Genomic DNA, 24,992 nt, shown 5'->3' on the forward strand with positions numbered 1-24,992 from the left:
CCTCTCTGAAGTGGGCTGTAATCTGAAAACAGCAGCAGTGGCAGCTCCAGCACAAGCGAGGTTTGGTGTGGTAACCACATCTCATTAGCAACCCGTTCCCTCCATCAGGATTTCTTGCTTTCATCTCTTCTTTGTCTGGGCTGATGGCTCCAGGACTCTATAGCCCTCTTTTCTTCTTTTCCAGCACAACACACAACTTCCTTTGATGTTGATTACATCTGCTGATTCACAAACTCTTGTCCTAAAGTTCTACATTACTTTTGCACAAATATCTCCTGCACATTGGGTTATTTCACTTTAACTCTTCTCTCCTTGAATCAAATCACCATTTTCCTCATCATAATTTGGTCAAATGAGACACAAAGTTGAAAGGTATCAGATTTGAGGGAAGGAGGAAAGCAGAGCACAATGACAGATGCAGCACATTCTTGTCTTGGTTTATTTCCCATTCAGCCCAAAAGACACCCTCCTCTCATTAGCACTTAATGCAGGTGAAAATAAAGGGGTTTAATATTAAAGCAGCGTGGGCACATGGAAAACATCTACTCTAGACCTGTTGGAACTTGCCTGCTATCAGTGCTAAGCTCTTTCTCTGTATGAGGAGCTCTTTCACTCAGAAGACTGTAACTCCTTATCTAGGCTAGTAATGTTCAGTATGAAAACTCTCAAATCCCATTTGAAAACTTCAATAGTCAATATTTAGGACACTTCTCCACTCCATTAGAAATGTAACAGCTTAAAGGATACCATCCTGCTGCCATCATGAAATGGGCTAACTACTTATCTGCTTGTTACACCCCTGCCCCAGCGTGTGAATCCAGAGTGCTAGTGCTGCTCTCCCAACCCACCAGATCATTTATGCCAAGGATGGATCCTGCTGTTTCACTGCCTGCAAAGAAAAGGAGGGATTGTGTGAAGAAACAGCAACCAGGAGGCCCAAGGAGTTCTCTGGGACAAGGACACAGAGCATGGGCTAAGCAGGGAGCAGCATCAATGCTGTGCACAGCTGGACACCTCATTCAAGCAGATGGAGTTGGCAACCCAAAGCTAAACACACACAGACAAGGCTGTGAGTCTGAAACACTCTGTGTAAATGTTGTAATGTTTTAAGGGACAAGCCATAATCTACAAACAATAGATCTGGTCACATTCCCAACCAAAGTGAATTCCACCCTCCAGTCAGAGATGTGACAGCAGACACCCAGCGTGCGCTGACATGGAAACTCAGGCTGCTGGCGAGGCACTGCCCGTGCAACCACAGCACCCCAGGAACACAACTGAAGAGCCACGTGCTGCAGCTGCTTCCAACATTGCTAATTTCCTCCCAAATCTGTTCAAATTCAGAGGATGACGACAGCTGGGTAAAAAGCATGAATTCAAAGCCTGGACTCCAGACATGTGTTTGACCAGCCAGCGATGAAACATGCTGGTGGACTGACAGGAGGTGTTCACCACTGGGACAACTTGTGGAGTGTGGTAACACATGGAACCCATCCTCATGGACACAAACACAAGAACAAAGCAAGGTCTCTTGACACTGCTACTCCTAGGCTCCAAATGAGAGTAAGCAGGCAAAGAGAAGCCCACAGCCTCATCTGCCCCTGCACTAGCCACCAGAAGAACCACCAGCTCTCCCAGCCTGTTAAAGTCCATCTATTCCTCTAAATGAAACATTAACCACAGTGTGATGTCAAGATAGAAGACAGCTTTTAATTACACATACAAAAGAGTTTGTAATACTCCAGCTCTACTGCAAGCACAGCTTGCTGAGAAAACCAACTCTGACCAAAGGTTCCAGGCCCCTTCTGTAGACAAAAGAAGAAAGTCCAGCAAGCTTTTATGATTCTGTGAAGCTTACCAAGTGAGTGCATGAATTGTCCCCAGGTTTTTATGCACAAGGCTCATGAGCTGCTAGTCAGAATGCACTGTTTGTGGCATTACCTTTTCTTTCTGATTTACATGCCTGTTAAACTTGGAGAGGGAGGATTTTAGAGGAGAAACATACACAAACATGCATACATGTAGGGTTTTTCACTGGTAATGCTTACTTCCAGATGACAAGCTTTGTGAGCTTGGAGAAGAGGAGACTGAGGGGTGACCTCATCAGTGTTTACAAATCCATCAAGGGTGTGAGGAGGCTGGAGCCAGGCTGTGCTCAGTGATGGCCAGTGACAGGACAAGGGGCAACGGGCATAAGCTGGAACAGAAGAGGTTCCAAAGACACACAAGGAGAAACTTCTTCCCTGTTGAGGTGAGGGAGCCCTGGCAGGGGCTGCCCAGATGGGCTGTGGAGGCTCCTTCTCTGGAGACATTCCAACCCAGCTGGATGAGTTCCTGTGTGCCCTGCTCTAGGTGGTGCTGCTCTGGCAGGGGGGCTGCACTGGATGAGCTTTCCAGGTCCCTTCCAACCCTTCAGATTCTGTGAAACACACGTATATGTACAAGCATATGCACACACACACACACGTAAATAGATGTACATGACAGTTGTGAAGGTCATAGGAAAAAGCTAATCCTTCAGGACTGTGGCATGAAGTCATCTCCACACTTAGGTGTGAGCAGCAGGTGAGTGCAGCAACATGGCATTTTTATTGTGCAACGAGAAGACTTCAAGCTTCTTGGCAAGCCCCACACAACTCTTAGTCTAAAAGCAATATCCACACCAAACAAACATGCTTAAGCGTTCTGTAACTCCCTTTGGTGATTACAGAGCTCCCAGCACGTGACACAAACTAAGCCCTGGACACAGGTAAGCCCAGCACCTACTAGGGGCATAAAACACCTACCTGAGGCTTAAATGCCTGATTTACAAATACACTATTCTCTCCTGCCTCCAACCACTATCATCACCTTCAGTGGACAAGTTCCCTCTGCTAGCCTCTGTCTGCTCTGAAGATATCTAAAGAACCCTTTGAAGTCAAAATACTCTTAGCAATTAGATCTTCTCTATTTCTTTTTGCTCTCCTAATTATCCTTTTAACTGCCTTCTGCTTATTTTAATAGATCTTCCTATCCTCCTCCTTACCAGACTGTTTATACTTTTTAAAAGCCTACTGCTTACTGCTTCTAATACTGTTTACATCTTCACTTAGCCACCTCAGCTCAGTTGCTGCTTTCTGCCTGATTTCAGACTTAGCCAGGGCAAATCTCCTCTCTGATCTCTGCAGCAGTTTGTAAACACCTTCCAGTTTTTCTACAATACATTTCCCTAGAATCTGGGAGAGGGAATGAAGTCTCCTTTAGACCATGAAGTACTCCAAGAAAAATCCATACCCACCGCACACTGCTGCTGCTGCTTCACCCATCCTTTTACATTAGGAATGGCATGGAGATTACCAATGACTGCATCCCATGTGTTCCCTGACTACCTTATTCAATATCATTTCCTGCCTGAAAAAGTAAACAAATAGCCTTTTGTGCTCAGTGTTACAGGAGATTACCTCTGAGTTTCACTAGTTCCACCTCTACTTGAGGGAAAAAAACAGTTGTAAGGACTTTGGTTTCCTGCAAGGGCTTATGCAGGGCAGGGGATGTGTGTGCATGTGCAACAGTCCTAGGTCAGCAGAGGAGGTTTTGGAGCATCCCTTGAGGTCTGGACATGGGAGTAATTTAGGGCCCATTCTGCAGGGACCAGAGAGTATATTAAAGGGAACCTCCTTCAATATTTTCTCTGCTCCTCACAATCCTCCCCAACCATCTGCTACTGGGAAACAGGACACCAAAAGAGACAGAAAGCAACATCTTTTGTTAAAACCACAGAATAGCCATTCTTTATAACATAACAGCACTTCTCCCCTGCCTAACTGCTAAAAAACTCTGCCAGAAAACTCTGCAACACATATTCCACAGATGCAGAGAATAAGCAGCCCCATCGAGATGTGCAGCGTTCAGTTTCCCTTGGTGGTTTGTTCTAACAGCTCATCTCCCCTGCTGTTCCAAATTTCCACCTCCTCCTCTTAAAAACATTTCTGTGTCTTCATTTTGTCATCCCAATGTTTGGATCCAGCTTCCAGGTATTGTTCCTTGCTATGTAGTTTGCTAAATATGAAGAGCTTTGGTACTTGCTTTTTTTTCCCCCCCTTCTTTTTAAATCCCTGAAGAACTGGCTCCATGAGGATAAAAATCAACAAGTGAGATTTCTTTTGGGGGGCTTTGAGACTCTTGGTGTCAGGGAGTTTCTCAAAATATGGTGCATGTCCCCAAATGTTTAGAAATAAATGCCAATGAGTACTTCCTTGTGACTCCTCAAATCACTTCACTCATATGGTCTGTGTCTTCTCCAACTTGCAGCATCACTTAGAAATTGAGAGAGCTGAAAGTGGGGATGTTGTATTAAGAAAGCAACAGGAGACAGAAATACCAGTTCTCACACAGCTCTCTTGCTCTGCACACCCACAGTTTGCATTACCTCCTTCCCACACACCCAGTGTTGTTGCTCAGTGGTGTTGTCCCTTTCCCACCCCAAACCCTGGTTTGGCATTTCTGCCCCTTCTCTGGTCTCCTCATCCCAGAATCACTCCCTTCAGTCCAGATGCATGAATCCTATGATTCACCATAACAAAGAAATGTCATCCAATGAAGACTAACCAATCTAAACCTCTTTGAACACCCACACTCCTTCCTTATCTCACTGTACTAACCCTTCTGCCATCTGCAAGCACAACCATCAGCCCCAGCGCTGTGTGACCTCATGAGGCCACTGGTGATACATGGGAGCATCTGAGATCTCATTCACAACCTGTTTCACACCAGCTCGGTGCTACCAGAGTGTTTTGGTGTGTGACACCAAAACAGACATTTTGCCAACTCAGCAAGCAACACATCCTCCATCACTTCTGCATAACAAGTCCAGTTTGACATCCCCATCCCCTCCTCCCCTATGTTTTGTGCACTGCTCTGCTTTGTCACTCCTCATCCCCAGACTGGTATCAGGCTAAGACAGTACAACAGCAGCCTTCACCAATTTTTCAGGCATGTTCTCCCTATGTCCAAGTATTAAAGGAGACAAAAAACCAAAAAGCCTGAAACTCAACAGCCAGACCCCACAGGAGTCCCCAGTGAACATCATCCAGGCGTGCAGCTGGACCACACTCCCACCTCTCAGCCTCTGCTCAACACCAGTCCTGCTTAACTCTGGACCTGGAAGCTCTTCTGCAGGCTGTAAGTATATCACACCTCTTCCTTACAAACAGGGAACAGCAATATTTATTAAACATGTCTAGTTTTTCTGCTTTATTATGCATTTTACTTCTCCTCAGTCGTGATAAGTCTACACAAACCATTATTAGAATTTCTTTTGTTCCTAATACAAATGCTTCCTGACTGTTCCTTGCAGTGACAGTCACGGATTTTTTTCCCTTGTGTTTTTAACTTCTTTTATCAATTTTCTGCACTTGATAACTTCTAACTCAAGGATAACTGTCATCTCTTCCTTTTGTTATCCCCCCTCCTTTTTTTTTCCCCCCTGGTTTTTCCCTTTTTCATCCTCAGCAGCACCACGCTGTCCAGCCCACATGTGGGCTCAGCCTGCCCGTGCAGGAGGGATGGTGGGAGAGGCAAACACAGGGTCCTGGCACAATGCAAGCTAAATCCTACTTAAAGAACAATTTTAAACCCAGTCTAGGGTTCTCATTTCTTGGTAGAGACCATCCCCTGCTAAAAAGCATCTGTGAATGACACAGAGAACACATCCTGAAAAAAAAAACCACTTGGGACCCACACAGTGCCTTTCTGTGAAATCCCACAAGGGCCCATGGTACAGCCAGGCAGGTTAAGAGGGTTGCAAGGTGAGATATGAAGGAGGGCTTAGGCCAAAGGGGATGGATGGAGCCCTTACCAGAAAGCCAGAAGCCACCAAAACCAAGATCAAACCAGATGCCAGCATACAAAGGCCAAGTTAAACTAAAGCCTGAGAAAAACAAACAAGTGTAGGAGAACATCCGGTTCAAGTGAAGCATTTTCTATTGATGAGGTCATAAATGTACTGTATCCCTGAAAAACTCGATGAAAATTCAGGCAGGAAACACAAGTCTCAAGGCATCAGAGTCCTTATCCACATTATGTAGGAATGATGAAGTTGTATTGACAGAGAAGCAAAGTGCAGCCCAATAAATGACACGCGATTATTTTGTCAGTAGGTAGCAGAGAACCTTTATGGACTGGAAGCCTCTCTGAGAAAGGCAGAGTACAGCTACAGCATCTGCAAGCACAGAAGGATGCTGAAAATGTCAAGGAATAGCAGAGAGGCTGCATGTCTCTGCCAAAGCAGAAAGTACAATTTCAGCAACAGTAATCCCACAGAGACTTGTAAACGTGAAAGCTGGTTCAATGTAGAAATGATGCTTTAGGTCCCACGTAGGGATCTCTCCCTGCAGCATGTCCTCAATGTATGTTGGGGAACACAGCTCCCCCAGAGCCCTGTTCATGGACAATGAGCACAAGCAGGAGGACACCAGGCACTGTCAGACATGGAGGTATGGGCTTTGTGAAGCACTGAACCCTGCTGCTCCTGTACCCTCTGGGGCTGGTTTCATACATCATAGATGGGTTTGGGTAGGAAAGGCCCTTGTAAAGCTCATCTGGTTCCATCTCCCTGCCATGGGCAGGGACACCTTCCACCAGCCCAGGTTGCTCCAAGCCCCATTCAACGTGCCCTTGAGCACTTGCAGGGATGGGGCAGCCACAGCCTCTCTGTGCAGCCTGTGCCAGGGCCTCAGCACCCTCACAGGGAACAACTTCCATCATCTCATCTAAATTTCCCTTCTTTGCACCTCCCGCTTTGCAGCCATCACCCCTTGTCCTGTCACTTCATGCCCTTGTAAAAACTCTGTCTCCAGAGGGACTTTAGGGACTGGAGGCTGCTGTAAGGTTTCCCTAGAACCTTCTCCAGGTCCCAACTGTCTCAAGCCTGTCTTCATAGAAGAGGTGCTCCAACTCCTCTTATCACCTTCATGGCCCTCTCCTGGCCTCACCCCAACAGCTCCATTCCCTCTTGGGGGCCCAGAGCTGATATCCACCAAAACCCTGCCCCACTCAACATGCAGTCAAAGCCAAAAGTCTTCAGAATACAAAAGCCACACACACAAAAAAGTCCCTTACACTAAACTTAACTAAAGATATGGGTACTTAACTGCTGAAATGTGTTAAAACGGTGTTAATGAGGCAGCTAAAAGGGCTTGGTGTCAGGTGAAAGGGGCTTACTCAATAAACAAGCATAGTTTAACAGCAGAGTGAAAAAGGCCATTTGAAACAAAAAGACAACCTCTGAAAAAAAAAAGAAAGCCCAAATTAGTGCAACATACACCCAGGGAAGCTGCATTTAAAGCCATAAAAACACAATCCAGGAACAGATTTTGAGAAACAAGTCGCTGAAGGAATAAAACCTACATAAATAAACAAATCAAACACACAGGCACCACGAGCCTGCCAGATTCTGGTATAAATCAAGCACTGAGGAAAGATAAAAATTCAACTTCTTTGCAGCAGTGCTTACATGTGACACGGCTCAGCAATTCCTCTCCTGGACTCTTCCTTCATCAGGAAGGAGCTCAGTATCTGCCTAAACGTGCAGGGTCACCAAGAAAAGATGTGGATCTACCTAGCAAAATTAACAGGGAAAAAAACAAATCTACAGGGCCAGAGAGTATCCATCCAAAAGTCTGAAAGGCATTAAGCTATTAAAATCACCTAGCTACCACAAAACCACCAGTATCAACCTCAATACCTAAGAGCCAAAAGTAATTAATGTGATCCCACCATTTCAGAAGAGCTACAGAACAGATCCAAAGAACTACAAACCACAGGACTTCATTCTTGTAGCACAAAAAAAGATTAGTGCAAACAGTAATTAAACCAAAACACACCTAAAACTCAGATTTACACAGATTAACACCAGCAATCAATGTGTCTTCTGTAGATAAGACTAAGCAATGAGAGCTGCCAATGTACAAAGGGTGGGTACACACACTTCCAAAAAGTCTTAAGACAACTGTCCTCTAGGAAGGCTTGTTATGTCAAGTGCATTCACAAGACTTTCACATGCACAGGAGAAAGAAAGAAGTCATCTCATTGATTACCAGCTGATTAAAAGATGGAAAATAAAGGGCAGAAATAGTTTGTCATCACAGTGGAGTCCCGCAGACATCTGCTCCTCACACCAAGCAAGATCTGGAGACAGTAATACACAGGAGGAAAAGCAACATCAAGGTATCTAAATGAGGCATTAGCATTCACAAAAGCAATTGAGGAGACACTTGAGGGCACTCCTCCAGCAGTGCAAACGCAGACTCCATGGTCGCCAGCAAGGCAACAACTAATTATGAGTGAAGAAACATAAAGTGTGCCAATGCATAAAGCTGCACCCACAGCACTGGGTATAGTCCTGGTGACCCCACCTCAAAAGCAACTGTAGAAACAAAATAGGAAGAATGGAAGCAAAGAAGAGCAACCAGAGTGATCAAGCAAAAGAAACTCCTGTGGTGTGTACAAGGTGTCCACAAACAACCCCAAGGAGCAGCACCCCAAGACTGGCTTACAGGACAGCTGGGTGTTGCTTCCCAAAGCCAGAGCCCCAAAATAAACCTCACAAGCAATGGAAAGCAAATATTTATCACACTCCTATTTGCTTAAATCAACTGCAGACAACTACCCAAATCATCGCCTGGGCAGGCAGTAATGCCAGGCTATTGAAAATCCACAGGAGGAGGGGCTGCAGCACACCCTGGGGACAAGACTGGAAAACAAAGCTATTCTGAGTAAATCATCTGTCCCATTACTGGGGTGACACAGGTAAAAGACAGTTCCCACCCTGCAGGGCTTGCTGGCAAGCCTGAGGGCTCACAAGGAAATCCAGAAAAGAGTGTGAAATAGTGTTTTCTTCTTCTAATTTATGTAGTGTATTATCTCTCAACACCTGATGATGAATTGGGAGTCAAGCTGCTGATGGCTTGAGCACCTCATACAAAAAGGCATCACCTGCCCGGGAGAGGACACAAAAACATCAGGGAGGGGCAGAGAAACCAGTGACCTCAACCTGAGACAGCAGAGCTCCAGCAAAGGCACAGATTTGGAGACATGGCTTAGAGCAAAACTTCCCTGAAATACAGAGTCAGAGAAACACACCAATGTAGAAAGTCAAAGGAAAATGCTGAAGGATGGATTTGTAGAGGTGTCCAAGAGGGGAAAACTGCTTATGATCCAACATCTCACTTTCCCCACACAGAATTATTAACAGCTCTTGCACAGTCTGGGCCCTCAGCATTGCTGGCTGAGCCTCTTTGACTCAGCTTTGGGTCACAGAATCACTGAATGGTGGGGGTTGGAAGGGACCTTTAGAGATCATCCAGTCCAACTCCCTGCTCGAGCAGATCCCACCTACATCAGGTCACACAGGAACGCATCCCAGAGCGTTCTGAAGACCTCTGAAACCCCCAAAACTATCCTCAGAGAGAAAGAACAGCCCTAAATTCTTTGAGTTTACAGCTCGTGGTGATGGCTACTCAGAAAAACCTAACAAAAATGATGGTACAGAAAGTTTACCAAAAAGAAAGTGTCCCCCCCAAAATGTTTCTGCAGTTGGCTTCTGAAAATAACCCCACTGCTTTTATCGGTTTGTGTGTGACCATTAAAACAGCTGAGCTGGGAACATCATTTAATTTGTTGGTTTAGCTAAGACAGAATACCTTCTGGGACAGAACAGTGGGGATGTTTATGGGGGGGAAGAAAAATAGAGGCTTTTTGTGAACAAAATGGATTCAACTATTGATATGCAAAACAGACCAAAGATTGTTTACATAACAAACTATTATAACATGATTAAACTTTAAATATCAGGGGGGAAAAAAACCCCAACACTTTGCCAGAAAATAAACTCAAATGCATTATTCCTAGTGCCAGAATATTTCTAAATGAAAGCACTCATTAAGGGAAGAGCTTCCTTGTCTTTATTGCAGAAAGGCACTCTCACCATAGAGACGGTTAAGGTAGAGGGACGGTGTGTTTTGGAAACAACATTGGCCAAACACTTGAAAATTACATAAATCCAGAGGAGACAGGTTAATTTTTTTTTGCTATTTTCGGGTGAGAGGAAGGAAGAGGCTTGAAAAATGTAAATATTCTAATGCCATTTTTCCTCCAGAATGATATTTTGCTCACTATGATATTCACAAAACAAAATCCTTCTGTCCTGCAATGGGAATGGCTGAAGTACAGGAATTAGGTACCATTTTAATGACTTTAGGCAAAGCTACTTGTGAGGAAGTTTAACCACAAGCCTAAATCCCTGCAGGATTGGTCCCTATGTGAATTCCTAAGGTTGACAAAAATTAAAGCATTGGAGACTAAAAAAGAAGAGAAACTTTAAAAAAAACTCCCCACACATCCTATGAGGAAAAGTCAAGATACGAATGGAAAATTCCTCCCTGGCTCCATGGATGCTAATTGCATACGTTTTCTGGGAGCTGAGTATCATAAATTTCTCCATATATATATTTAATGAGGTTAATTTGTAAAATGTAGACATATGCCTGCTTAAAGCAGACAGGAACGTTTCATGTTATACATTCTCAAGATCACGTCACGAACCACAATCGCAAGCACTGTTTACGCTGGAGTAAGGAAGGCCAAAGAGCTCTCCCTAAAACATGGAAAGCACAAACATTTACGAGTCAGAAAACCAAACATCCCCAGCACGTGACTGCTATCTGTTCAGTTATCAGAAACCAAAAGCAAATGGAGCATTCTCAGCAAATCTACCTCTTAGAAATGAAACCAACTGGACTTGCTTTGGCAGGGGGTTGGATGAGAACGATCTCTAGAGGTCCCTGCCAACCCCCACCACTCTGATGCTGTAACAAAAAAGTCCCCAACAACTACATGTAAGGTTTTAGCTAAAGGGCTTCTTACTTTTCTCAGTTTTGGGGTGTTTTTTTCTCATTCATGAATGGCAGCACCACTGCTGAGGATACTCCAACGGGCTCATGCCCACAACCCTCAGACGCCTGTCACTTCAGCAGGGACAACTGCATCACTGCTCACACCACACACAACACAACTTGGACCTTGCAAACTTGCTCTGGATGGATTTTGCCTCCACATAATGCAATTTCTGTGGGTACATTTGCATTTTTTTACTCCTTGCCCAGCATCTTCCCCAGCTGGCAGCAGAGCAGGTCCCCTCCAAGGCTGTCCAAGCAGTTAAGGAGAAACACTAATTCTAACTGCTGTTACCAACAACCACCCAAATTTATAGACTTCTAAAATAAAGACAGAAAAGCTGTTAAAAATACCCCTCCCTTGGAGTTCACACGCAGTATGGCTCAGTGGTGGTAGCCATAACCAGATAACCCAAGCCACATGTCCCAAAGCAGTCTTAAACACAACAAGAGTCAAAATACACCCAGGGATGCTCTTCTGGTGTTCAATTATTAACTCCTTCACTGGCAAAGTTCATCTCCAGCCCTGCCCACCCACACTGGTCCCACCAACTCATCCCAACCACCAAGCACCCATCTGGCAACCCCAGGGCCACCAACTGGTGCCACTGCCACCACTGTCATCTCAAGGATGTACTTGAGAATGTTGAGAGCTTGACGTGGGCTCCTGCCGCCGGCATCTCCTGATTGCAAACAGAAATCCTGCTGATTCCCAACGGGATTTTCAGATCCTGTCTGCTACCAGTCCAACCCAAATCCAGCTTTGCCTCCCTACACAGACTCCAACACTGCACACAGATATTCAAACACGTATTTTGTTTCCAGCAAATAATTATCCCGTGTCCTTACAACCCTCCCTTCCCACCCTCAAAACTACAAACATCACAAATGCCAGCAAAAGCTCGGGATTTGCAGCCCACAGACGTAAGCGCCTCAGACCTCAAGTGACAAATTTACACACAGAAAGCAGTAGCTGTTCTTGGGTTTCAAGCTAGGGACGTGCTGGGGCTGCTCACATGCTGTTCACCACGATGCTCCCAGCTCAGTTTCATCCAACGGTCTGCAGATTTAATATAAGAAATTCCACAAATCTGCTGATTCTCCCCTCGTGGAACTAAGTAATTAGAACAGCAATTAAAAAAAAACCCCAAAACCTCACCAAAATACAGACAACTCCATTTAATGTGTGCACCCCAAAGGCTCCAGAGCATCCCGAGCCCTGCCCTAGGACCATGACCACACTCTGCTCCCAGTGGAGCTGACCCACGTCGCTTCGGGTTTTCCTCCAGGTTCCCCTCCCAGCTCTCCCACACCAGCAGAGTTGTTGGCTTTGGCTGCAGAGTTTTGAAAACTGAGGTTTAATATTTCTAAAAATAGGTCCAAAGCAATTAAATACTTGCACTAAAATTGTTCTCAACATACTGGAAGCAGGAGCTAAACGACGGGCCTTCAACACAAGCAACTTCTTCTGAAAATTCACTCCCGCTGCTATTTATGGGCAGGAAAGGATACCTACACCCACACAGAGGAAAAACTAACTTCCAGAAGATGACTTGCTGCCTCAGTGTGTCTAGTAAAATGAAATCACACCAAGTATTAAACCATGAAGACCCTGGAAACACAGTGGTGCTGCTGGGGTGGCAGCGCTGGGATGTGGCCGCAGCTGTTGAGCGAGAGCCTTGCTCAGGTCACTGCCAATGGAAAGGTCTGACAAACATGCCTGTTCTCACTTCCACCAGCTGGGACATTGAACTTCAGCTGATAACAACCTGAACCAGCACTGAGGATGCCCATGGCTCACTAAACTCTGCTGTTATCTGACCCAAGTGCTGCTGAGCTTCTTGCCAGCGTGGACCCAACAGCGTCCCAGACTCCTTGGAGATCCTCACCCTCCATCAATGGGACACCTCCTGGGCTGAAGCAGCCCTCACCCCCTGTCAGTTCCTTATCAGCACAGGCAAAATCTCCACTTGCTGCTTTTTCTCTTCCAGCCTTATTTTTCACATTCCACCTACCAAACAGAGCTGCAAAACAATCAGTGCTGTGAATTACAAGGAGGGAAGGTCTTGCAGTCAAATCTTTGCAGGTACAGTTCACTTTCTCAGTGCACACTGAAGAGTTCTTTTGCCATACAGCTGAGAGAAATAAAGCCAGAAGAGAAGAGCAGCCCTAGCAGAAGAACTGGCATGGTGACACTGATCTCACCATCAAAAAGCATCACACATGGCCACTCTGGGCCCTCTGCACGGGGCCAGGAGTGGGAGCATGCACAGCCCTGACAGGCTGACCCAGAGCTCTGAAATTTCACCCCAAAGGGTTGCATGGCCTCCAGCATCTCCACAGACAGAATAACTCCATCAGCCACAAGTCTCTGCACCTGGAAGGAGTCTGAAACACTGCCTTGACCTCAAAGAGTCCTCCAAGCCCATCCCACAGGGGCACAAGCATGGGGGTTCAGCTGGTTCAGCCTCCCAAGGGTAGGCACAATGCACTCTGTGCCTGCCCCAGCATCTCTGCTCCCCAAGCCCTCTAATGCAGCATCCCAGCCAGAGCAAAGGCTTCAGGAGTGCTGGCACAAGCACCCACAGACCAGTCAGTGAACCTGAGCTAACAGCCATTCAATTGCCAAAAACCCCTGAAACACGTAGAGCACAAGAGCCTTCAATACGAGTGCAGAGGTGGTTCAAGTAGTGGTAGAGTCTAACCTGCTAACATCCCTTCTGCATCCCTCTCCCAATACACCTCTCTAAATAAAAAACATCTGTGCAGTTACACTTTCAAAGAGTACAGAGGAAGATTTTCTCTACTCAACCCCTTCTTTTCTGCCATGTCTTACACTGCTTACCTCCTCACATAAGTAAAGCCCAGGGAACTCAGACAAGCTGTGGTGCAGCTCACCTGAGTGCACTCACACACTCAGCAGCATCAGTGCACGAAACCTGCCTTACAGAAGACCACCTATGGCCATCATTTTGGTATCCAACCAGCACACATACACATTTCAGAGGCCAGCAAAGAGACTGCAGTGTGGGAAGAGCCCAGACTGCTGAACCCAGCCCAAAAGGAAGAGCAACACACGTGCTCAGCTTCATACACCACCACAAAAGTGCTCAACAGGAGGCAGCAAATGAGGCCCAGAACTATGGCAGGATGGACTCAAAGTCTAAATACTCAATGCCAACCAAGGGAAAGCAACTCTGCCTTTATAAATGTCCTGTCCAAGGAGTGGGGCATGGCAGATTTGATGTCTCCAGCACATACATGCCTTGGTCCACAGAAAGGGCATCTCTCCCAGCCCTTCTTCCAGAGAAGACACAAGTGTGTAGCAGTGCCTCATCCGTCCCACCACTCACCTCAACATGCAGCAGCTACTGCCCCTCAGCTTCCTCAAGACAAGGCAGGGATGGGAGGCACTGAACTCTCCACCAGCCAGAGCCAACCATGTTGCTGCAGACAGGGGCTTTGCAAAGAACCCACTGCTGCTGAAGCCACTCATCAACCCAATCTGCTACTTATTATTTACAATTACTCAATTTTCCATCCTGTTCATTACATCCCCAAGTGAGAAGCTCCCTCTACACACACTAAGGATGTCCTATATGCTATGTATTATATTTGTTATACCACACATTATATATACTAAATTATTTCTGCTACAACTTCATCCCACTCCTACTGCCACCAGAGCCAACCAAGGTAATCAGGAGCCACATGTCATGCCTTCTCCTCCACCACACACCACATGTTGCTGCCTTCCTGGGTCCTTTTTCCCACTCCTGGTGCCATGGTTTAAGAATTCAGCTCTCAGGCAGTCAACTGCCAACGAGGCAGAGCCACTGTGACAAGTTGCACCAGAGCTGTGATGAAAGACACATCACAAGTGGTTATTTTTCATATACTGCCCACGATAAACAGCATCATTCATTTCTATTCCCCTGCTCCAGACAAATCAATGATTGTTAATGCAAAGTCAACACGTCCAGATGTAGTTTGCATACTAGTTAACCACTAAATTGGCATCACATAGTACAAAATAATCAAGGGACATTCAAGGAACCAAACAAAAGCAAAAAGCAGGCAGATGACTAGCAATTAATCCATAAAAGACCTTTAAAAACCAGGAACATCTTCCCCAGAACACATGATATGGCCAAACTGAATGTGAAATTCTTAAATACACGTAATGCTGGATGCTCAGAACTTCAGAATTTACCAGAAGTAAACATCTCCTGGTGTCAGTTACTCATGTCCCTTACCAAAAAGCAACTGCAACCTCCAGCCACGCTTGCAGCCTCTGCCCAAGCACCTCTCCCCCCTTGCCCTTCCCCTTCAGTCCCTCCTTGGCACATTATGTAGCTATCTAGGGCCTAATCCTGCCAACAGCACCACTGACAGAGCTCATGTCTATGAGCAGCTCCTCACAGCTGCGGGACCAACGCTGTCCATTTTACGTCCCCCAGCACGATTGGCACATAGATAACTGCTCCTGTGGACCTGAGCATGAACTGGAGCAACCCACAGCACCCTGTGTCCCACCAGCATCAGGGTGGGCTCCAGCAAACCCCTCTGCACATGCAATATGCTGCATCCCTGGGCCGGGCAACCACAGGGCACCCGACACAGAGAACGAATTCTCAAGGTTTCCAAATCTGAGCGATGCCAGAGATGCTCAAGCTGAGGTCACCAGCAGCTCAACTCCCAAAGACCTTGAAAGGTGCAATTCCCAACACCACTTGCCTGCCCATGGCCAGTGCAGCCCTGCCACGAGGAGCTGCCAGGACCAGCCCAGCACCAGCTCAACCTCACCACGGCAAGGTCAAAATCCTCCAACAGGCACGGCATCCAAAGAACCAGGCATGAACCCCAATCCCTACAAGCACCAGCCTTACAGCAGGTTTCAACACTCTCCTTCCCCCCTCAAACAAAAAACCCAATCAAATTAATGTAATTTCCAGAAGGCCAGTTTCACTGCCACACTCCCATCCTTGCAAACTTGCCTGTGCATCCCCAGGGCCACGCGACTGCACCCATCCACTGAACTATTCCTGGTGTTGCATTATGGCACTGAGAGGCATTTAAATTACTCTGGAGTTATGTGAAAGGCGTCATGAGGTTTTAAACGGCGCTGGTGTAAATATTATCTACTACTTTTAATAATATTATGTCTGTTTTCATCCAGGGATGAAAATATGTGTGTTTTTATCCTGGCTGAGGATGAGGCACTTGAAATTTTGGGGGTTTTTTTATAAAGAAAAGACATTTCAGTTATGTGACACACAAAAAATCTGTGGGTATGGCTCTGCTGGGCTCCTTTCCTTCCCCTCCCCCTCGCAGGCTGCCAAACAGCAACGTTTAAAATGATAAATATTGATCAACTTTCCAGAGATGGGGAGAAAAAAAAAGAAACCAACCCAGAAATCATTCTTCTGAAAGCAGACTGCAATGAAAAATGATGAAAAATTTCTCGAGCAGGAGGAGGTTTCTCCTGGAAGGACACGGGCACGCAGAAACGTGACGATTCACAAGCCCATTAGAACCTCCAGCGTAGCTTTTTCATCACGGGCGAAACGTACAATGGAAGGTGTTGTTGAAAAGAAACTGATATACAGAGAGTTAAAGATTGTAAAGGTTGCAGCACGCACACCTCCGGGATGACAGCATCCTCACAAGTTGCAGCCCAGTACTATGGCATTGCATTTTCATCTCTGCAGAGGAGATGTGCAACACGCAAACTCACTGCAAAGAGACACCGAAAATTCACTTATTCCCACCACGGCTGAAAAACCAGGTTACAACAGATTGAAGGGCCTTTCAAGTTTCAATTCCTCTATTTTAGGATAAGGTGATATTAAACTTTAAAGATACAACTGTAAAAATTATGTCACTGAGACCCAAAATTGGATAGATGGCATTATTTGTGATTAAAAAAGCAGCACCCATCAATTTGTGTCCCCTCCCCATCCCAAAGCACAGCGTTGCTCCCCAGATCTTAGGGTGAGGGGGTGGGGCTGAGCAGAGAAAAAACACCACCACAATATCTCTGTTTGGGAAAAAATATGTATGAAACCTTAAAAAAGAACCCCAAATGAACAACCAGCTCAACAATTTCTTTGAGTACAATCAAAGAGTGGAGGGAAAGTTAACGGGGTGCAGCTCAAGGAAAAGAATCCTTGGAGAGCAAGAGTATGGAAAAAGCCACCACGTAAAAAGCTTCCTGGATGAAACCATGAATAAAATATTCTCTGGGATTGTTTAATCCAATTTAGAGCATTGTGTGTAATTTTTACCCATATGTGCCACCCGGCTCTGACTGCAACACTGCTGCTCTGTCACCGCGCTACTCGCTTCATTATTTGCTAGAGATGAGATTCAGGAAGAGGGTGGGTCCTTCTCGGGGGCAGTGAGGGGGGGGAACAAATGCAAAAATACAAATATCAAGTTGACATTTTCAGAGGATTTTTCTCCTCCACCCAAGAGTTCTCCTCCTGCTTTGCAATTTTTTTTTTCCCATCACCCCCCCTTCTTCCCCCCCCCCAACCAACCAAAAAAATGTGGAATAAATAAAAGGGAGGAGAGTGACAAAACAGCCCCCGAAATCCCTGAATCCACCAGCCACTCCTGCTGAATTTCCACCAGATATCAAGTTACAGTGGAATTAAAAAAAATCAAACCAGAAAACAGAAAAAAAAAATCAAATTGAAAACTTTAACTTTTTTTTTTCCAGTGGTTTTGAGATTCACATTGAGAAATTCCTCCTGGATTCAAATGGCCCATTTTTTTTCTGCCGAGCGCCCGCATTTGAGCCTTTGCAGGCGAGCGCCCGGCAGCTCCACAAACTCCCTGCTGAGTTCCAAATTTAAAAATGCTTTTTCAAAACGACAACAACCTAAAAAAAAAAAAGCAACAAAACAACAAAAAAAACCCCCACCAAACCCACCCCAAAGTGCTGCAGCTGTGGAGCCAGCCATCTTGCTATTTTGTCCCCATTTTACAGAGGAGACTGTGTCAAGGTTGGTAAAACTCAACGTTGACCTAATCTTTCCCTTCCTCTCCCTCCCCCACTTTTGGGTGGAAAGGCCATGTATCTCTCCTAGATTGCTTTTTTTTTTTCCCCCCTTGAAACAATGAACGTTTCAGGGCTCTTTTGTTATTTATTTTTTTAAAAGATCGATACCAAGACCCCAGTATTCAAGGGCAACCCTACAATAATAAACCAGTGTGTGTACAGCCCAGAACTCACAGGCTCCCCATAACAGCAAAATAAACCAGCATGAAAACAAAATCCAAACTAAAGAAAATCCAAAAGATGAAAAATATTTTCAATTCCAACTCCAGGAAGGCTTTATAGTAACAGCCAAGGAGAAAAAGGATTTTCAAATTGTGGAAAAAAAATCATGGCTGAGCCCTTGAAATGAAAACATTTAAGTTTTAGTGGTTAAAAAACAACACAACAGCACCACCAAAAATCCAAATCATTAAATCTGCAATTATTTGGGCACAATTATTGTTAATTATGCATATTCATAATATCATGGCGGAGCTTATAATAAACCTGGGTAAATACTAGATTTATGAGATCCACAGTATTTTGAGTTGCTACACTGTGTGTGTTTCAAAAAAAGAAAGGAAAAAAATCCCACCCCAACCCTAAAAAATAAACCCCTTCCTATGGAAATTTTTCTCTTTACAAAAGAAGTAGGAAATTAAATGCTGGAAAGTGTTTTAATTATGCCAGGAGAAACCATCGGAAAAGCCAAGAAATTCAAAAATAAAACAGACATTCGACTCTTAATTTTGCTTGTCCTCGTGTTTTCCTGCACTCTCTTTGGAACCTCATTGTTTCTGAGCAGTTTTGCATGAAATCCAAAAAAATTAGCTCAAAAAAGGAAAAAAAAAATAGGAAAAAAAAAAAAGAGAGAAAATTTGGGTGTGTCCTCAGCGAATTTTCTCTGCTCTGATTTTTTTCTGCAAAAACTCCTCATTTGAAACAAAATCACTTGGAGCACTGCAGTAAAAAAAGGGGGGAAAAAATCAGAAGAGGAAAAAAAAAGAAATTGAAAATCCGGTTTGGCACAACGTGCTGCACAAGTTCCAAATTACAATGAAGTACAATTCCTAATTACTCCGGAACAGCAATTCTGCCACTTTCCCAAACTAATCCCTCGGTTGCACCTCACCCGGGCTCAAGTTTGAGATTTTGCCATTGCCGAGCACTCCGCTGCTCCCGGGCTCCTTTTTCCTCCAGAAAAAAAAAAAGGGGGGGGGGGGAAACTGAATTCATTCAAATTCCAGCTTAATTTTCATTTACATATTAGCTGGGTTTTGCCTGAAAAGGGACATGAAATGGAATTAGAGGGGGGCAGGGAGGGGATCCGGGGGTTGTGGGGGTGAGACCCGGCCCTGCCCGCCCCGCCGGCCCCAACTTTCTTGAAAAATAAGAAATAGTGAAATATTTCCTCTTTTTTTTTTCAATTTTAATTTCTTTTTCTATTTACGGAATAGTCTCCTCTAGGTGGCGTCGTTTTAATGGAAAAAAAAACACCACCGCGATCGTGAGGAAAATTAGAGAGGGGGGAAAAAAAAAAAAAGAGGAAGAAAAAAAGAAGAAGAAAGAAAAAGCCCCGAAAAGGGGAACGCGGAGCCGGCAGCCGGAGCGAGGCGGGCCCGGAGCGCTGGGCCGGCCGCGCCGCGCCGGGCCGGGGGCAGGCGGGCGGGCGGGCCGGGGTGCGGAGCCGGGCCGGGCCGGGCCGCGGCCGGCGACTCGTCCCCGCCGACATGGCTGCTGCGCGCCGCTTTGTTTTCCGCCCCGGTGTAAGGCGGGGGGCGGCGGGGCCGGTGCGGGCCGCGGCGGTCCCGGGGAGCCGTGGCCCGGCGGCGCCCCCCGCGCACTGCGCCAAAGCGCCGCCGGCGGGGCTCCGCGACGGGGCGGCTGCGGCTGCCGCCCTCCCTCCCTGCCTCCCCGCTCCCTCCGCCTCCCCCCGGGGGACACGCCGCCCGGCCGCCGCGTTACCTGCGCTCCCGTCGCCGCCGCCGCAGCGGAGCCGTCCGGCTGGTTCATGAGGCTGGGGCGGGAGGCAGGCGAGCCCCGCGCCGCCGGGGCCTGCGATCCGCCGCGCACAATGCCGGCGCCGCCGCCGCCGCCGCTGCCTCCTTTCCGCCCTCCCAGGAGCGGCGAGTGGGGGCGATGCCCCCGCTGCGCGGGTGGGCGGCTCGCCGGGCTGCTGCAGCCCCCCTTCCCCCCGGGGGCATGGGCCGGGGCGGCCGCCGCGGGCACGGGCGCTGCCGCTAGCGGCGCGGCGCGCAGGGCTGGGCGGGCGCCTCCCGCTGCCGAGCCCGCGCCGCCGCCATCACGAGCCGCTCTGGGGGCAGCTCCAGCCGCAGCGCTCGCAGCCAGCGGCGGCGGGAGAAAGGGGCTGAGTCTGGCCCAGCGCGGGAGCCGCGCCGCGCCGCCGGCCGGCCCCGCGCTGCCCTCCGCCCCCGCGCGGCCCCGGCCCGGCCCGGCCCCGCGCCGGGCACCGCCGCGCCGCGGCCGCCCAGCCCGGCCGCCGCCGCCGCCGCCGCCCGGCGGGCGCGGGACCGCTTCGCGCCGTGGGGCCGTCGCCGCGGCGCCCCCCGTGGGGTGGCCCCAGGCGGGCGACGCTGAAGGGAGCGGGGTGCGGACCCCGGCTCGCCCCTCGGGAAGCGCGGGCGAAGCGCCGAGGTCGAGCCCCCGCCTCGCCTGAGCTGCCCCGGCCTGGCCCCGAGGGCGTCGAGGCGGCCTTGGGCCCGGGGCGGCGAGAGCCCGGCGGGGCGGAGAGGCGGGGGTCTCCGGCACCGCACCCCCCGAGCCTCCCCCGGGCTCTAGGGAGGGGACGGTCACACCTCGTGGCAGCCGAAGGGCCGTGATTGAAAGCGGGACCCAAGGGCAAACGGAGTGTGAGAGGACAGGGGACCGGTGCAAGAGCCTGGGCAGCATCGCCTCTGCTTCCCCGCAGCCCAGCCCTCGTTCAAGGCACCGCCTGCCCTTTTAGCCCTGGAGCTCCCAGATGTTGGTCCTCCTGGCCTTGTCTGAGACTGGCTTCACCAAGATGAAAGAGGGGGGAAAGTCTTTTCCCCCATCCTCTTGTGAAGCTCATCCCGACACCACCTCCCTCCGCAAAGAGCTTTTCCTCAGCACATGCTCACGGTGCTCGGTGCCACTCACCGAAACATTGCTGTTTCCCTCCCAAAAAAAAAGGAGAGAAAGCAGCTTTGCTTTGCTTCCTCTGGAAAACTTCAGGCTATAAACATCTACAACTCTAAACATCGTTACATCTCACACGTACCTGGTGGTTTGCTCCCTTATGAAGCACGGCCAAAAAAATGTTAACAGTAACAATAAACCAACCTGAATTCACGGGTTTCCCTGCTCTGGCCCATGAAAAGCCCTTTCCCAAGAGCTCCACAAAGCTCGAGAGTTGCTGGTTTTTGGTCTCGTTGCCCAGGCTAAAGATCCCTGCAAAGATATTGCAACACACACATTTCTTTGCCTTAATATCTTTCATGCAGATTTCATTCCAAAACGCTGCACACTCAGATAATGTAATTACAGAGCTAAATAAAAACAAAGGGGCCGGGGAATTGGTGGAGACTTTGGGCAAAGGGAGATGTTTTCCGAATGAGCTTAGAAGGGATGTGGGAAGGCGAGAGGCAAAAACCGCTCATGAAGCTCTTTCACCCCCGGTGTTGGCGTGAAGAGGAGCCAGAAGGAATCCCCTGTGGGCCAGAATAAAGCAGAACGGGGTGTTTAACGTATAATATGGTTTGGGGAGGGAGGGGGAGACGTTTCGATGTAGAGTTTGCAGGGTGAGGAGGCGCAGAGCGATGCCCTCAACAGCCGTCAGGAAACCTAGTCGCTGCTCTCCTTCCTGAAGGCAAAACCTGGACCTGAGCTCCACGGCTTTGGGATCCCTCCAGGGCTGGGCACTGCCCCAGCTCCCTGGGCAGCCTGGCACAGGGCTGACACCCCTCTCAGGGAAACAGTTCTGCCTCAGCTCCAGCCTCAACCTCCCCTGGGGCAACTTGAGGCTGTTTCCTCTTGTCCTGTCACTGGTTACTTGGGAGCAAAGCCCGACTCCCAGCTCCCTGCAGCCTCCTGTCAGGGAGAGTCAGAGAGTGCTGCTGGCTGCCCTCAGCTGTGAGGAAGCTCAGTCTGGGCAAGCAGGAGATATTACAGTTCCCAAAGGTCTACCCAAGTGCAGTAAGAACACCTTTGGGAAGGGCAGGAAGGGGCCTGATTGCTGCTAATTGAGAATCACAGAATCACTTTGGTTGGCAAAGCCCCTGAAGCTGCTGCAGTGCCAGCCCTGCCCTCACCCTGCCCAGCCCAGCACTGACCCACGGCCTCAGCACCTCAGCTCCACGGCTTTGGGATCCCTCCAGGGCTGGGCACTGCCCCAGCTCCCTGGGCAGCCTGGCACAGGGCTGACACCCCTCTCAGGGAAACAGTTCTGCCTCAGCTCCAATCTCAACCTCCCCTGGGGCAGCCTGAGCCCGTTTTCTCTTGTCCTTGTTCCCCTTGTTCGTTACTTAGGAGCAGAGCCTGACCCCCAGCTCCCTGCAGCCTCCTGTCAGGGAGTGTCAGAGAGTGATGGTGTCTCCCCTGAAGCTTTAGGCCTTGGGTATGTTGTTCAGGCAGGCAGCACAAATAGCTGGTACCCTGTCGGAGCATCCAGCCCACACAGCATTTGTCATGAGGTGATGGAGTGCCCTGGGAGCTTGTGTGAGAGGCATAAGCTGCTTGTGTTAACAATGTTGGTAACAGGAGAAGGCTCTTGGGTGAGCGAGTGGGGGAAGATGCCACTTAGTCCCTGGAAAGGGTGTTACAGGGCACAACTAACTCTATTTTCACAAAAGTGCAGCTGAGGGTGAGGTTATGACACACGGGAAGCAAAGCCCAACGAGGTGGGGGTTCGACTAGATGATCTCTAAGGGTCCCTTCCAACCCTACCAGTCTATGACTCTGCACAGGGCTCTATGCTGTGTTCAGTGAGGAGCCTCTTCACAGGGCGTCTGCTCAGTAGCCTGGAGGAGGAAATTACTGACAGCACTCTGTTTAAGTAAATCTAGAGCTCATGATCCTCTTGATCCCACCACAGTGCTCATTCATCTCCACCAGAGGTTATCCTGACGGGATTCAAGGGGTTTCTCTCTTTCAGTGCCCACTCTGCATCCAAAACACTGAAGGTGACCCCGTTCTCGGCCAAAATGCTGAATGCTTCTCATGTGCTGCCATAAATAAGGCAGAGGAGGCAAACCTCAATCAGGAAATGGCAAATGGACTATTTATAATCACCATGGTCTGCAAAGACATTTGAGAGACCTGCAAAAAGCCAAGAATCCCGGAGTGGTGGGGGTGGGAAGGGCCCTGCAGAGCTGCTCCAGCTCAACCCCTCCTAAAGCAGGTTCCCCTGGCTCAGGGGCACAGGAATGTGTCCAGGTGGGGTTGGAAACCTCCTGAGCAGGAGCCTCCACACCCTCCCTGGGCAGCCTGGGCCAGGGCTCCCTCAGCTCAGCACCAGAGGACTTTCTCTTTGGTTTAAGGGGAACTTTCTGTGTTCCACCTTGTGCCAGTTACCCCCTGTCTTGTCACCGACCACCCTCCTCTCAACACCTGCCCTTTATCTATTTATAAGCATTGATAAGGTCCAAATCCCCACTTCACTCTTCCCAACACAGGTGCTGTGTATTTGCTTCACTCTGAGGCATTAAAGATCCTCAGAAATGTTTGCCCACAGTCACATAAAAGCAAGTGTTGGATTCTCTTTGTCCTTGTCACCGCTGTAAGCTTCTTCCTTTCCCAGCTCTGATCCTTTTCATCTCCTCCTTTGGTGGGACCGTGGATGCTCTGAGCACTCACCATCTGTGCCTGAGGTCCCTGTAAAGGATCTACAAGTGAATCCAAGACAGACTGGTACCAACAGTTCACTGAATAAGCAACCAGGTGAAAGAGGAGCCTCAAACCCACATGGCTTTAGGTGCAATACATTTCCCTGAGCATGGCTCAGGACGTGGCTGGATTTCAGGTGCAAATGCGAGGGTGCAGGAGCATTTACAAGCACATGAGCACCTCTTTCACCTATATATATATACAAATATAAAAAGAAAGCTTTGGTTTTAAAAGCATTAAGGTTTGTATAAACACAACACTCTCCAGAGCAACCTGAAAAGCAATAAAAACCCCAAGCCATGAGGCACCGCTTGCCCGCTCCTTAATGAACGTAACAACACGTTTGTGCTGACAGTGAGAGGTTTATTGCTACAACAAAGAGCTTCCTTCTCCCTCTCACAAACAACACAGTGGCCACCTCTCAGCACAGCAACCTGCCTGATCCATCAGGTAAAGATCCTGTGGATCTTTAGCAGATCCACACCTGTGAGGGGCTGGCAGCTGAAAGTGCCTGGTCACCGACCTTAATGGGAGGAGGATGCTTGGAGCCCTCTCAGGGACTGCACCACAGGCAATGTTGGAGTGCTAGGGCTGTGAGAACAGCCAGAGCAGCTCCAGGAAACACATGCTGAAGGAGAAGACTGCGTGGCTGATAGCCCTGAGTGCAGTCTGCACAGCTGATAACCCCAGGGGGGTGTCCAGGGTGGGCAGATGCCCGCTGGCTGCACACGTGGCAGGGCTGTGTGCCTGGGGTACAGCTCAGGACGTAGATTACCCTGAGGACTGTATTTGGCAGGGGAAAAAAAAGTGCCCAAGCTTCAGCCACTGAAGCAAAGAACCTTAATAAATGGGATTTAAATAATAGATTTAGCTGCAAATCCCCAGAAGACGGGATTTTTTATCCACACATCAGGTGCTGTAAGCTTCCAAAAAGATAACAAACCCTTCCTCAGGCAGGAAAGGTTGAGTTTCTGCTTTAATTGAAAAATCCTATGTGGGATTGATATTCCTGGAGAGATGTTATGTTAAGAAGGAGTTTATACTGAGCGATGTATCATCACTATTTTGGGGTAAATTAGATTAAAGTGATTTGCAGTTATCCCCGTGCTAAGTGGTATAAATGGAAGAAATTGAAAGTTAAAGTTGTACTTAAA

At 48.2% G+C, this 24,992-nt stretch overlaps 1 protein-coding gene across 13 annotated transcripts in view; it reads right to left on the reverse strand.

Annotated features, from left to right (window-relative positions):
* ZNF618 (zinc finger protein 618) overlaps positions 1 to 20,190 on the reverse strand; it is a 151,716-nt gene extending 131,526 nt beyond the window's left edge. For all 13 annotated transcript variants that reach the window (XM_062011421.1, XM_062011420.1, XM_062011419.1 and 10 more), the window contains exon 1: positions 19,942 to 20,190. In XM_062011421.1, the coding sequence (XP_061867405.1) occupies positions 19,942 to 19,989 (48 nt within the window). In that variant the 5' untranslated portion in view covers positions 19,990 to 20,190. The remainder of the gene's footprint in view (positions 1 to 19,941) is intronic.
* Between the last annotated feature and the right edge of the window lie 4,802 nt (positions 20,191 to 24,992).

The sequence above is a fragment of the Colius striatus genome, chromosome 19, assembly GCF_028858725.1.
Source record: "Colius striatus isolate bColStr4 chromosome 19, bColStr4.1.hap1, whole genome shotgun sequence".
Taxonomy (NCBI): domain Eukaryota; kingdom Metazoa; phylum Chordata; class Aves; order Coliiformes; family Coliidae; genus Colius; species Colius striatus.